Source organism: Cnephaeus nilssonii (genome assembly GCF_951640355.1).
Source record: "Cnephaeus nilssonii genome assembly, chromosome: 11".
Classification (NCBI taxonomy): domain Eukaryota; kingdom Metazoa; phylum Chordata; class Mammalia; order Chiroptera; family Vespertilionidae; genus Cnephaeus; species Cnephaeus nilssonii.
This window is the reverse complement of record NC_137082.1, coordinates 65,199,251-65,212,101: the sequence shown is the minus strand read 5'-3', so window position 1 is coordinate 65,212,101 and position 12,851 is coordinate 65,199,251. Positions and strand designations below refer to the sequence as shown.

Here is a 12,851-nt window from a genome sequence, read left to right as displayed (position 1 = left end):
GGAGACCTCTCCTCCATACCCCACATGAGAGCTGAGAGCACAGCCAAGCCCAGCCCCCAGCCATGGTGCACAGCAGGGAGCTGTGTCAGCAGGAGGCCACGGGACAGCTATTATTTCATTCGCCAGACTCCGCCCCTGCATTGACCCTCTGGGCTCCCAGGCACCCCCATCCTACAGACGCCCTGGGAACTTCCTCCACAGCAGGCCCAGGTCCCACCAAGTCAGCCTGACCTACAAGGTGGCTCACTCCACCTGCCACTCCAGGAAGCCCTCCCAGCCCAGTTCCATAACAGCTCCGCTCAGGCCAACACTTGCTGGTAAGGAGGAAACCTGGAAGTACCAGACAGGCCCTGCCCCACAGTACCCCCATTCTCGTCCTGAGAAGCCCAGGGGATGGTCCTGGAGCTGGTCCCTGTCACTCTGCAGTGAGCCACCACACTCCACTCACCCAGCCAATGGCAGGTGGGGGTGAGGGGCACTACCCTTGCCCTGCCCTTGGCCTTACTGCCTCCTCAAAGGGTGGGGGGGGGGGGGTGGGCCTCCCACACAGCAGAGGGCGACCTCAGCAGACACTGGATCCCCAGGAGGGGAGGGGGCCCAGGAAGCTGTGCCTGCCCCCACCACCCATACACACAGACTTCCCAAGTTATCGTGTGTCCTCAGCAAGCAGGGCCAGCATCTCCAGGCCCAGGAGGATGGTGGGATGGCTAGGCCTCTCACAATCCCTGATCCGTCCAGCCAAAGCCTTTACAGTATCAAATGCAACACTGACCCACAGGAGGAGCAAGGGAAGGCAGGCAGGGGCCCACTGAGGCACCCTGGCCCACGCTTACCCCTTGTCTGAGTCCCCATGGTTGTTGAGCCTAACACAGGGGTGGCGCCCCCACCTCTTCACACATTGGATCGGGCCTCCAGGTCACAGAGCAATGCTGCCTCCTACCCCCAGCTCCATCCACCCCATTATCCCACCCCCACCTCCACTCCCAGGCCTGACCTTTCGAATGCGGCCACTTCGAGTGCCAGTGAATACCACAGTGTGGCCCCGGTAGTCATAGGCAGCCACGGCGGTCAGGCCATCCTCCTTGTCCACAAACAGGGGCGTGCCCTCTATAGTAACCGTGCCTCCCAGTGGCTGGTTGAAGTCCTGCCCACAGAAGTCATCGTCGATCTGTAGGGGCTGTGGGAGAAGAGAGGTGAGACTTTAGGCTGCCCAGCCTGCCCCAAACACCTTCTCCCTGAGAGTGGGGCCTCAAAGCCAGGACCAGCCAGCTCTACTAACTGAAGGGACTCACGGAGGGTCCTCCTAGGCAAGCACAAGGCCATACAGAAGGGATGTGGCCCAGGGCACCCCCACACAGATCTGAGAGTGGGAACCAATTCGACAGATGGAGAAACCAAGGCTCCTTGAGGCCCAGCAGGCCCAGGGCTAGACCCATTTCTCACATGCACACTACACACAGGCCTCACCCATTCTGGATCAGGAGGCATGAAGGAGGAGGCAGCTTGGGGGAAGGTCAGGGAGCAGCCAACCAGGGACCAGGCCCACTACCCCAGTGATAGCCACACAGAGGCAGGGGACAGCCCTGGAGGGGGCTGTGGACCACATACTGTCTTGTAGGGTTTTATTCAAGAGAGGAGACAAGGGTCAACCCAAAAGGCAAGGGGAGGGGCCCAGCTGAGGAGGTGACCGAGTGTGAAATTACAGAGGAGACCAGAGGACAGGGAATGTGCGGGCTGTTCCAAGGCAAGAGGGAGGAGGGCAGAGTGAACGAGGCAGGTTCTAGGTGGACAAAAGGGGATAGCTGGTCCCCTGGGTAGCAGGCTCAGAGTCTGAGGATTGTAGGGGGAGAGGGCCACCAGGGCTGGGAGCCAGAAGGGGCCAGGCAGGAGGAGAGGCAAGGTCAGGGCTGGGCTGGGGTCCTGGAGGGGATGTGAGGAAGTGGGAACAATGCCCAGGAAAGGGGCAGACCTGGCCATGGGCACAAGGAATGGAAATCACAGTGTGACATCAGCAGGCACTGCCCCTCCAAGCCTCAGTTTCTCCATCTGTACAGTGGAGATAGAATGCCTTCCTTGAAAGGCCAAGAGGAGAATGAATGATGCATCTGTCTAGTGTACCCAGAGCCTTGATGTGGAGGTGGCCCAGTCACGAGGCCCCCACTGCACTGGACATGAGAAGGGGACCCTCACCATCCCACCTTCCCATTACAGATATGGGAAAACTGAGGCCAGAGTGGGGCTAGGCTTTCTCTGGGCCACCCAGCAAATCCCAGGCAGCAGGAGCAGTGGGGCTGAGGCCTGGCTCTGGAAGTCCCCAACCTGGGTGAATTCCCGGCTCTTTCACTTGCGACCCTGAACAAGTTCCCCTCTAAGCCTGGTGTCTTCCTCTGGAAAAAAAACTTGTTGCTACCACCTGGGCACACGAAATGCTCCCCAAAAGCAGCTGGTCCCAGGCTGGCCCCATCAGGGCCTAGAGACAGGAGCTATGGCTGCCAGCTACTGAGCTCCCCATATCCATGTGCTCCAGGCAGCCCCAATGTCAGTGCTGGTGTCATCAAATCCCACATGGCCAGGCACCCAGGACAAGGGTGAGCAGAGCTCTTGAAAGGGTACTGTGGGGGGAGATGCTGTCCGGTGCCTCATCTCCTGAGCCTCAGAGATCTCATCTGTAAAATAGAGACTAGACGGGACCAGCAAGCACCCAGAACAGTGTCAGGCACGTGGTCAGTACTCTGTCCAACAGGGACTTGAAGGGCATGTCCTGTTCCTCCCCCCACACACCTCCTAAAGGAAGAGGACAGACTAGAGCTGCAAGCAAGCTCTGAGGCCGACCACTACCCTCTGGGAAACAATGGGCAAGCGGCAGCACCTGGCACAGGGCAAGTGGCACATTGTTATTCAGAGGAGAATGGGGTCACACGGAGCCAAGGCTGTGCAGTTTGTGAGGCTGGCAGGGCCGGAGCAGCCACCCTAAGGAGGCAGAGTGCCCACTCACCGAGTTGATGCAGCCCAGCTCCTTGTTGAGCAGCCAGGGCAGAGAGAGCTTGCCCTCGCCACGGTAGCAAGACTGGATGCGCTCCTTGATCTTCTCCTTGATGGCCCTGAGCGTGAACAGGCACAGCACTGATTCCTTGGGCGGCTTCACACGGTTCTTCTGGCCCTGAGCAAACACGGTGAACAGCACATCCTCATTGTCAGCCAGGCCTAGCTGGCGAGCCAGGGCGCTGCCAGGCCGGCTCAGGTACGCGTCCTGCACCAGGCGGTACTCCACGCCCGCCTGCTCACAGCCGATGGGGAACTCGACATATGAGTAGAATTTTGGGTCATCCACACACAGCCGCACAATCTTAGAAGTGAAGAAGTGCTCGCCGGCAGCATCGGGCGAGGTCAGCTGTGTGTCCAGCTGCAGAGTGAGGTAGTACACAAACTGCTCACTGCGGAAGCTGTACACGTAGTAGATGTCGAAGGCCGGAAACTTGGACAGTGTGTCTGAAGGGATCTTGAGCTGTGACGACACGAACTCATCCTGGTACACAAAGCTGAACATGTCCGCGTCCTCCTCGTTGGCCATGAGCCGGCGGCTGGACAGCGTAGGGAAGTATTCGGACTTGCCATCGATGGGCGTGCCCACAAAGAGCTTGGCCTGGGCCTGGCCCGGCGGCCCGGCAATGAGCACCCCTGCCATGCTGCCCGCCTCACGCACGCTCGACAGGTAGTGCTCCTTGCGGTGGTGCGGTTCACCCAGCTTGAAGAGGTCGTCCAGCCGCAGGAACTGGCAGATGCCCTGGGAGGCGCTGCCACAGGCTAGCAGGCGGTTAGCAGCATAGTCCAAAAGCAGCAGCTTGTTGACATTGTTGGTGCTGCCCAGGCCGTGCGGGCATGACTGCACGCTGGGCGGTGGGTAGCACTTCTCGTTGTCCTCCACAGGGCCTGTCACGTGGGCCCGCAGCAGTGTCAGGTTCCCCGACAGCTTGTAGATGCGGTTCACCGCGCCCACATACACCTCGCCGGTCTGCTCGTGGACCACCAGGTGGGTGAGGCCCCAGTCGCTGGCTGAGAAGGTGCGGAAGACAGGCTGACGACCCCCGCCAGCCCTAGTGGCACCCGCCACTGCCCGAATGACCCCCAGCAGCAGCAAGAGCATCAGGAGCACCCGCGGGCTCAGACGTAGCAGTGGCATGGCAGGCCTGGGCCTCAGGCCTCGGTGCTCAGGTCCTGCAGGGATGTGCATCACGGGGCCAGGAGCCTCAGCCCTGTGGGGAGAACAGCGAGAGAAGGTGTGAGTGTGGGCTAGACCTTACCCCTAGAGGGCAGACACGCCCACATACCAGCTGCTGAGCTCTCTGGTGTGCCTGTCTAGGCTGGGGCATCCCATCCTCCACCTCCACAGGCACGATCTCACCCTGGAGAAGCCAGAGGTGCAGAGAGGACACCTCCCTGGCCTAAAACCCTGCAAATGCAAGGGGAGCACCAGGAGTCATCAAGACCAAGCCTGTGACCCCAACGTGTAGCACGGGACTCCTGTCTGGCTACCAGACACGCACCATGAATGCCTAGGCCTACCACTGCCAGCCAGGTGGAAGAAAGTAATGGACCCAGGAACGAGGAAGCAGGTGAGAAGGGTTTGGGGGTCTAGACTGGGAGCCACCACCTCCTGACTCAGAGCCTCCCCAGGTCCTAGGGACAAGTCCCCCAAACTCCAAGCTCCCAGGGTGGGTGATAGCCTCTACTCAAGGCTCTGGGGACAAGTGCTCCCTTGCAGGCCCTGGACAATCCTACTTGCACGCACTACCCCTACAGCAGACAAGGACATACGGGCAGAATTCTCAGGAGGGCAGAGAGCAATCTGGGTCCCTGGCTCTGGGGCCAGCCCCTTACTAGACCTCAAGCCCCTGTACTCTGAAGACTGATCCAGAAACCAAGCTGTGTGCATCTCTCATCTACCATCCGCATCCCCAGCCAACAGGTGCCCCCCACCTAACCTTCCCAGGTGCCCCTCACCTAACCCTTCCCAGGTGCCCCCCACCTAACCCTTCCCAGGTGCCCCCCCACCTAACCCTTTCCAGGTGCCCCCCCACCTAACCCTTCCCAGGTGCCCCCCACCTAACCCTTCCCAGGTGCCCCCCACCTAACCTTCCCAGGTGCCCCCCACCTAACCTTCCCAGGTGCCCCCCACCTAACCCTTCCCAGGTGCCCCCCACCTAACCCTCCCCAGGTGCCCCCCCACCTAACCCTTCCCAGGTGCCCCCCCACCTAACCCTTCCCAGGTGCCCCCCACCTAACCCTTCCCAGGTGCCCCCCACCTAACCCTTCCCAGGTGCCCCCCACCTAACCCTTCCCAGGTGCCCCCCACCTAACCCTTCCCAGGTGCCCCCCACCTAACCCTTCCCAGGTGCCCCCCCCACCTAACCCTTCCCAGGTGCCCCCCCACCTAACCCTTCCCAGGTGCCCCCCCACCTAACCCTTCCCAGGTGCCCCCCCACCTAACCCTTCCCAGGTGCCCCCCACCTAACCCTTCCCAGGTGCCCCCCCACCTAACCCTCCCCAGGTGCCCCCCACCTAACCTTTCCCAGGTGCCCTAGTGAACATCCTCTGAGTTCCCCTTCAAAACCCTTAACCCAACCCCAAGTAAAGAGAAATTCCTTCAAAGATAAGAGAGAACAGAGGCTCCCTGAACCTTATCTCTCAGCAGTGGCTCTCTCCCCAACCTTCAGCCCTTCTACCCCAACCCAGACCCCAGTCTGGCCAGCCCTGAGGCTCACCTCTACCCGCCTCTCCTCCCCTACCTCATCATGCTCCCAGCACCACCCACTCTCATAACAGGCCCAGGCATGCCCATGATCCTCACCCTCCATCCCCAGGTCACACTCATCCCCTAAACATCCCCTAATCTGCCCACCCCTCTCCCACGTGGATGACCACAGCACTTGGCCCCCTCTGCTCATGTCCACCTACAGCCCAGTCTCCACCCAGTAGCCCAGGCCACTTTTCTGAACCACATTTAAGGTCACCAGCCCCCCTCCCCAATTCTGCTATGGCACCCCCCTTTCTCTGGAAAAGTCTCATCTTCCCCCAGCCCAGAAGTTTACAGTCAGGTACCAGTTTAAATCCAGACTCTGTTGCTGTAGCCACGCAGCCCCATTTCTCCATTTATAAAATGGGAATGACAACAATTTCTTTCTCATGGGTAAAAGGGGAAGGTCAGGGAACCCCCACAAGGTGCCACCAGCAGGAGTACCCTCGCCATGCCAGCAAGGGCCCTACCCCGGCTCGGCCAGATGTGCTGGGGCCTCTCACCCAACTCCTGGCTGGAGAATGGCGGCAGAGACGCTGAGCACCAACTGCAGGCAGGGGCTGGCGAGAGCTGCACACATCCTTTGCTCCCAGAGAATGCCTCTAACATAGCCTGACAGCCCATGTTACAGATTGGGACGCTGAGGCCCAAAGGACCCCCTGCCTAGATCATGTTGGGAGCTGGGCACAGGGCAGCTGACTGCCAGACAAGGCCCAGAGACCATGTCTGCCTTCCCCTGGGCCCTTGGACTTGCTGTCCCTTGCTCCCACACCCCTGCTCTGTCTCAGCTGCCTCCCCTAGCCTGCTAGCTAAAGGTAGCAACTGCTCCCTCACAACCAGTCACACAGTTTGAACTTGCAGCACAAGACTTGCTAATGGCTTTGTTACTTATTGTTCCCAGACACTCTCCCCACTAGAATGACAGTTCCCTGTGAGCAGGGCCTAGCTCTGTGATTTGTCACGGTATCCCCAAAGCTGACCCCAGGAGCCAATACTTGTGAATGAATGAATGAATAAATGAATGGGTCCTGGACAGAGCAGGACTGGCTCCCTCACCTTGTCCTCCCTCTCCTCATACCCTCTGCCCAGTGAATGCCCACACCCACTGCTCAGGTAGGGAAACTGAGGCTCAGGAAGCGAGAGGCATTAGCCAGGATCCCACTAACAAGAAAACCAGGTTGTGCTGCCTTGCAGGACCCTCCTAGCAGGATGTCAGCTGCCTTTCCTTGAGGATCTCTGCCCAGACATAGCCCCAAGAACTACAGTCACCAGGGACCTCTGCTGGCAGCCAGGAGAGGAGTCCCCAACCCTCTACACCCTGCCCCCAGCTCAGAAGCCCAAGGCAGACCAGAGAAAAGGCTTCTCACAGTGGCAGCAAGGCCTGGGCTGAAAGCTGAGTGCATGTGAACTCCAAAGAAAACATGAATCACTCACCGTTTATCAGTTCAAAGCAGACCTGCAATTACCAGGGGCTGGGCTCTCCCCTCCTCCGGGATAATTATACACATCTTAATGCAATTACGGGCCCTACTTTTTATATTAAACAGGAGAGACTCAGCTGAAGAAGCCACCATCCAAACCCTGGGCCCACACCCCATGGGCTCATCCCCCCTCTTCTCCCACAACAGAGACCGCCCAGAAGGGAAGAGAAGGGACAGGCCAATGGGATGGGGCTGCCAGCCAGGAAAAGGGGATCCAGGACCCAGGGCTGAGTCCCGCATGACCACCATCTCCTAAGGGCCAGCAAAGATGTCTGGGTCACTTCTCCTATCTTAGAGATAGAGTGCCCAGGGCTCAGACAGACCAAGGTCACCCAGCTAGTCCAGGCAGGACAGGGACGGATTCCCACGCTCCTACAGAGATCTGGATAGCCAGCAGACTTGCTGGGACTCCCACATACCTCTGGTCTGCCCAGGAAAAAAAGCATTCATTCCGAAGCTGCCTGGGTGCTGGGAGGACCATGCTAGGCCAGGGGAAGGGAGCACCACACATGCTGTGCCCTGCTGCTGGGAGGGAGCAGAACCAGCCACTGTGGCCTAGGGAAGCTCCCCATGGAGCCCATTCCCCGGTTCTAGGACCAGGCACAGTGGGAGCTGGTGGGGGAGGTGTCCTGGGTGTTGGACAGCAAGAGCAAAGGCCTGGGGTGGAACCTCCTGGAGGGGGCAGTGAGAATGACTGCAGCTTCCTGGGGCCCAGTCAGCGCCAGACGGGAGGGAGAAGCTGAACTGGTATAGGGTGTGCCAACTGGGGGTGAGCAAGGGAGAGAGAGGCCAGGACAGAAGCAGACAGGCCTGGCACAGCATGCTCCACTCCTGGGCAGGACAGGCTCAGCTATGCAACAGAGAGCAATGCCCCCTGTCCCTCTCCCAGTGGCCCCTCCACCACTCTTCCTCACCCTGAGAAACAAAGACCCTCACTCACTCAGAACCTTCTTCACAGAGGGAGAGCCCAAGCCCCACATCCCTGTCTTTGGGTCCTTCTGGGGCTTGGACAGTTTGGAGCAGGGAGGGGACTGAGACGATACTGCCATCTTACCCGGTGGTTCACCATTATCAACCAGGACAAAGAGCTGCCTGCCACCCCACCTCCCCTAACAGGGACCTCGGGAGGTGGTCCCGAGATGCCTTGCTCTCCCAACAGACCAGCCCTTAGGAACCAAGTCCTACAGAGATCTGGACAGGGCACTGGAGTCCTGCTTCTCAGAAAAAGTGCCCACCACTCGGCCTTCCCTGGGGGTGGTACCCTCTCCTCCTGGCAGACCCAAACACAGAGGCAATGACCTCGGGGCCACAGGAGGCCAGAAAAGGGTTATCTGCTTTGTCCATGGCATCTCACTTGTCCCCCGCTCCCAAGCACACACCCCAACACACAGGGGCTTGTGAAACCTCTGTCCATGCCGTCACCTGCCTGAAATGCCCTTGCTGGGCCTATCTGTGCCACCCTCCCAGGCTGACTTGCATTGCAGCCTGGCCCTGAAGCAGAATGGGCTGCCTCTAGCATTGGGGTTGGGTGCTGTTCCTCAAGGGCTGGGCAGAGTCTTGGCTGCCTGGTGCAACACCTGGTCTCTCCTGTACACCCCAAAACCAACAGGGAGCCAAGGGTACTGAGGGTGCTCCACAGGGGCGAGGAGCAAAGGCTGAGCCCTACCCCCCTTTTCCTGCGCAGACCCAGAAAACCGGCCCCAGCACAGAGAAGAAGGTGCCCGAGCTAAGGCTCAGGGAGCAAAGGCATTGTCCATATCACCCCCAACACACACACACCCCTTTCTTTCAAGGGGCGTGGCCCCAGCACCCCACAAAAGAGGAATGGCAGCTCCGGGCTCTCAGCAGTCACTGGAGCCCCTCTCACCCCCCTTCCCCGACTGCACTTTGGATCTCACAGCAGGCAGGGGACTCCCTGGAGCCCCGCTCCCCTTCCCAGAGGCAGCCCGCGATCAGCCACGCTGCCCCAGCCATGGTGCACACCAGGCCCGGACCCTTCAGGAAGCAATCGGAAGCCTCCGAGGGAAGCAGGCTGACCCTGGAGAGGCCCTGAGAGGGGGAGTCCTAGGAGGCCCGAGCGAGCGGGGCGACCGCCCCCTCCCAGCCTGGGTGCGCGGCCCTGCGGGCCTTGGGCGGACACAGCACCCATCTCCCGGCGCCCCAGGCCAGAGAGAGCAACGGGGGGAGGGGGGGTCGTGGGTCCGGAGGAAGCGGTTCCAGCTTCCACCCCGGGGCCCTGAGGGCCAACTGGGGCGCAGCCCCGCACGCCCTCCTCCGGCTCCCGCGGCCCTGCCGGGGCCTGCCTAGCCCGGCCCGGCCCTGCCGGCGGCCCGAGGTCCGACCGCGGTCCAGCCCCGGGCGCGGCCTGGGCACCCACAGGGGCCCTCCCCGCGGGGCCGCCGCAAACTTTCTTTCCTGCCTTTGAGGAGAGGGCAGCGCGGCCCCAGCCTCGGCGCCCGCACAGAGAGCTGCCTCCCGAAGCTCCGCGGGCCGGGCCCGGCCGGGGGAAAAGGCCAATGGCGCGAGGCCTTGGGCCGGGTCCGACTCCGGGCCAGCGGGGACACGACGAGCTAAGCGCCGGCGCCGCGGCCGCGCCCGGACACACGCGGGAGACGGGCCGCAGCCGCAGGGACACGCGGACACGCGCGCCGCAGTTCCCCACGCACACCCCCTGCCCGCCCGGTCGCACGCCGCTGCCCAGCGGAGGCCGCCGCCACGGGCCCGAGGGCGTCTCCCACCCGGGGAGCCCTCGCTGAGACCCCGCGCCCCCGCGCCGCGCCGCGCCGAGGGGAAAGTTGCGCCCCTACTCACCGGCTGCCCCGGGGCACGCCCCGCCACCGGCCATCGCCGCGCCCCGCCGCCCGCGCCGCCGCCGCCTGCCCAGCCGCGGGGCCGCCCCAGCCGCGCAGGCCGCCCAGCCCCAGGCCGCCGCCGCACCCCGGCTCCGTTGCGTGGCCGCGTCGCCGCTGCCCAGCATGAATGGGGCGCCGAGCGCCGCGCGGCTGCAGACCAGCCTCGATCTCGCCGCCCGCGGAGCGCCACGCGATGCGCCTGCGCGGCCCGAGGCCGGGACGGGGCTGGCGGGGGCGGGGCCGGCATGGGGGCGGGGCCACCCGCGGCCTCCAGGGGGCGCTCTGCCCCGCGCCGCGCGCCCTCCTGGGCCCACTGCGCGCTTTCTCGGAGCGATGCAGCTGCTGGCCTTAAATGGCTCCATGCGGGGGCCGCGCAGGACGTCCCGGGTAGCTCCCGTGTGGGGGCTGTCCTGAGTCCGCGTCTCCAGGGACAGGGCCCGGCCTCCGTGGGCCTGGGGTGGGAGCACAACCTTCGTTTCCGGAAGGGTCAACCGAGGCCCGAGGAGGGAAAGCGCCCTGTCCAGGGTCGTGAGGCTCCGTGTGTCCTCGGCTCTTGGCCTCCGCGACCGCAACTCTTAGGCGGGGTGGGTACTCTCTCCAGTGAGCAAAACGGAGCCCTCGGTCGGCCGGGCCGCAAGACCCGCCCACCCGCTCCCAGCTGCGCATTCACTGACGTGGTTGCGACCCTGGAGGAAAGTTTAGTCCCAGGGTCCTGAGGTGGGGGCGTGGTGGGACGGGAATCCGGGCTATCCCGGACCCTCCCCCCCCCTCCCGCGGGCTGCCCAGCATGGGGGCAGACTGCATTAACCGGTGACAAGGCTCACCCTGCGGCCTGCACGTTCTGAAAACCGCCCAAAGATGGGGACCTGGGGAGGCCTCCTGGCACAATGCCCCAGGGAAGGCGAGGAGAGGCGCAGGAGTGAATCTAACAGAACCAATAGGGCCAGAGAGCCTCCTGGTGGGAAGGCGAGCGGGTGGATGACAGCAGCAGAGTACCTCCATGCTCATGCTTGGTGAGAATCTCGCTGTCATCTCCACAAAACAGCTACAGCCCGGGGTAAGGACTTAGATTGGCCAAGGGATCCCTCGCACCCCATCCCTCTCCCGCCGCATCCCCCTCCCTCCCCTCTCGCAGCCCCTGTCCTATTTCTGGCTTAATCCTTCTCTTGGTGTCCTTTGAGCATCTCAGTATGGTCTGTTGCTTTGCTGTGCTTGTCGTAGGGCATCACAGAAACGAGATCTGCCTGCCGCGAGGACCCGTCCCAGTGGGGTTGCCGATGGGCAGTTTGTTCACTCGGCTTGTAGTGTCCTTACATGTGGTACTGGTCATCCCTTCTGCTGATGGACCAGCGCCCTGGTTTAGGGCCACTGTGCAGGGAGCAGTTGTGGATATATCTTTGTAGGCTCTTGGCAGCAGTTAGACCCTGGGGTGGACTGTTAGGTCACCAGGGTGGTGTGTGTTTAGTTTGGGTGGATAACCCAAAACAGTTTCCCAAATGACAGCTAGGCTTGCAGTCCTGGCAGCACTTTGGGAGGGCCCCAGTAGGCCCCATCCGCACCCACTTTTGTTTCTCTAGAATCATTGCCTGTCTGGTGATAGGCACGGTTTTTCACTCCGGCTTTAAGTTGCATGTCCCTGAATGAGGGTGAGCATCTTTTTCAAAAATCCTATTTACTATTTTGTTGAATAAGCACTGATCTAGCACTGACTCAACACAGGACTCTGCTACATTTCACAGATGAGTGAAGTGAGGTGGGAGAGATGGAGTGACTTGGCCAAGTTGCCTAGCTGGTAGGCTACCCCGGCAGTCGAGCTCCGTAGTCTGTGGTCTCCACTCAGCCACTCTGCTACACTGCACACACATGAACCAGCAGACCGGACCCAAGCACCTCCCTTCCTTGTGGACTTCTGAGCCACACAGCTGGGTGTGGGTTCTGACACGGGTGGTTAATGTGCAGCAAGTCCCATCCATTTCCAAGCCCTGCTTTCCTCATTCCTGAGATGGAGTTGGAGACCCCCCTCAGAAGTGTGGTGGTGAGGAGGCATGAGTGTTAGCACCACAGTGGGCCTGAGAAAATGTCCATGCCTGTGTTGGCACCAGGGCTGTCCCCCATCTCTCTGTCTGCTTCTTGCTACCCTGTCCTCTGCGGAGCCAGTGAGGCGGGCACTGCTCAAGGCCCTCCTTCTCACTCTGTGCGCAACAGTCCCCAAGAGCCAGGGCCACACTTTTGGGGTCCAGCCCTCTGTCTCCACTGTCCCTGGGGTGGTTCAAGAGAGATGCTGGACTCTGGGTGCTGGTCAGCTCATGGTTAACATGGCACCCTCACATACTATGGTTGCCCAACCAGGAACCCCAGTGTTCACCTGAATAGCCTCCCCCCCCCCCCCCCGACAGGGCCCCTGCATCCCTGAGCCCCATGGATTCTCTTCAAAAACTTATTACAGCAGATTACACTGCTTCCATATATCCCCACTCTGCCCCCTGCTCCTGCTCATATCACCGCTCTGTCCACTCCCCATATGGCAAAGGCAAGGTCTTTCCAAGATGGCAGTTTGGTTATACAACGCTCAAGCATCACATGCGAGCATCCATTTCAGGAGAGCCATAGGCCCAAGCACCATGAAGAAAACCACAAGACTTTCAGAAGACAACGGAGCAGATTATCTTTATGACTGTGGGCTAGAAAAGATTTCAACAAAGCATCCAAAATAAATAAAGAGAG

General features: G+C 61.1%; 1 protein-coding gene across 1 annotated transcript in view; it reads right to left on the bottom strand.

Annotated features, from left to right (window-relative positions):
- Positions 1–10,218, bottom strand: part of PLXNA1 (plexin A1) — a 54,132-nt gene extending 43,914 nt beyond the window's left edge. The window contains exons 1-3 of the mRNA XM_079785247.1: positions 10,087–10,218; positions 2,996–4,253; positions 995–1,177 (exon numbers count right to left, since the gene is read on the bottom strand). Coding sequence (XP_079641373.1) covers positions 995–1,177; positions 2,996–4,231 — 1,419 coding nt within the window. The 5' untranslated portion in view covers positions 4,232–4,253; positions 10,087–10,218. The remainder of the gene's footprint in view (positions 1–994; positions 1,178–2,995; positions 4,254–10,086) is intronic.
- Positions 10,219–12,851: the final 2,633 nt, after the last annotated feature.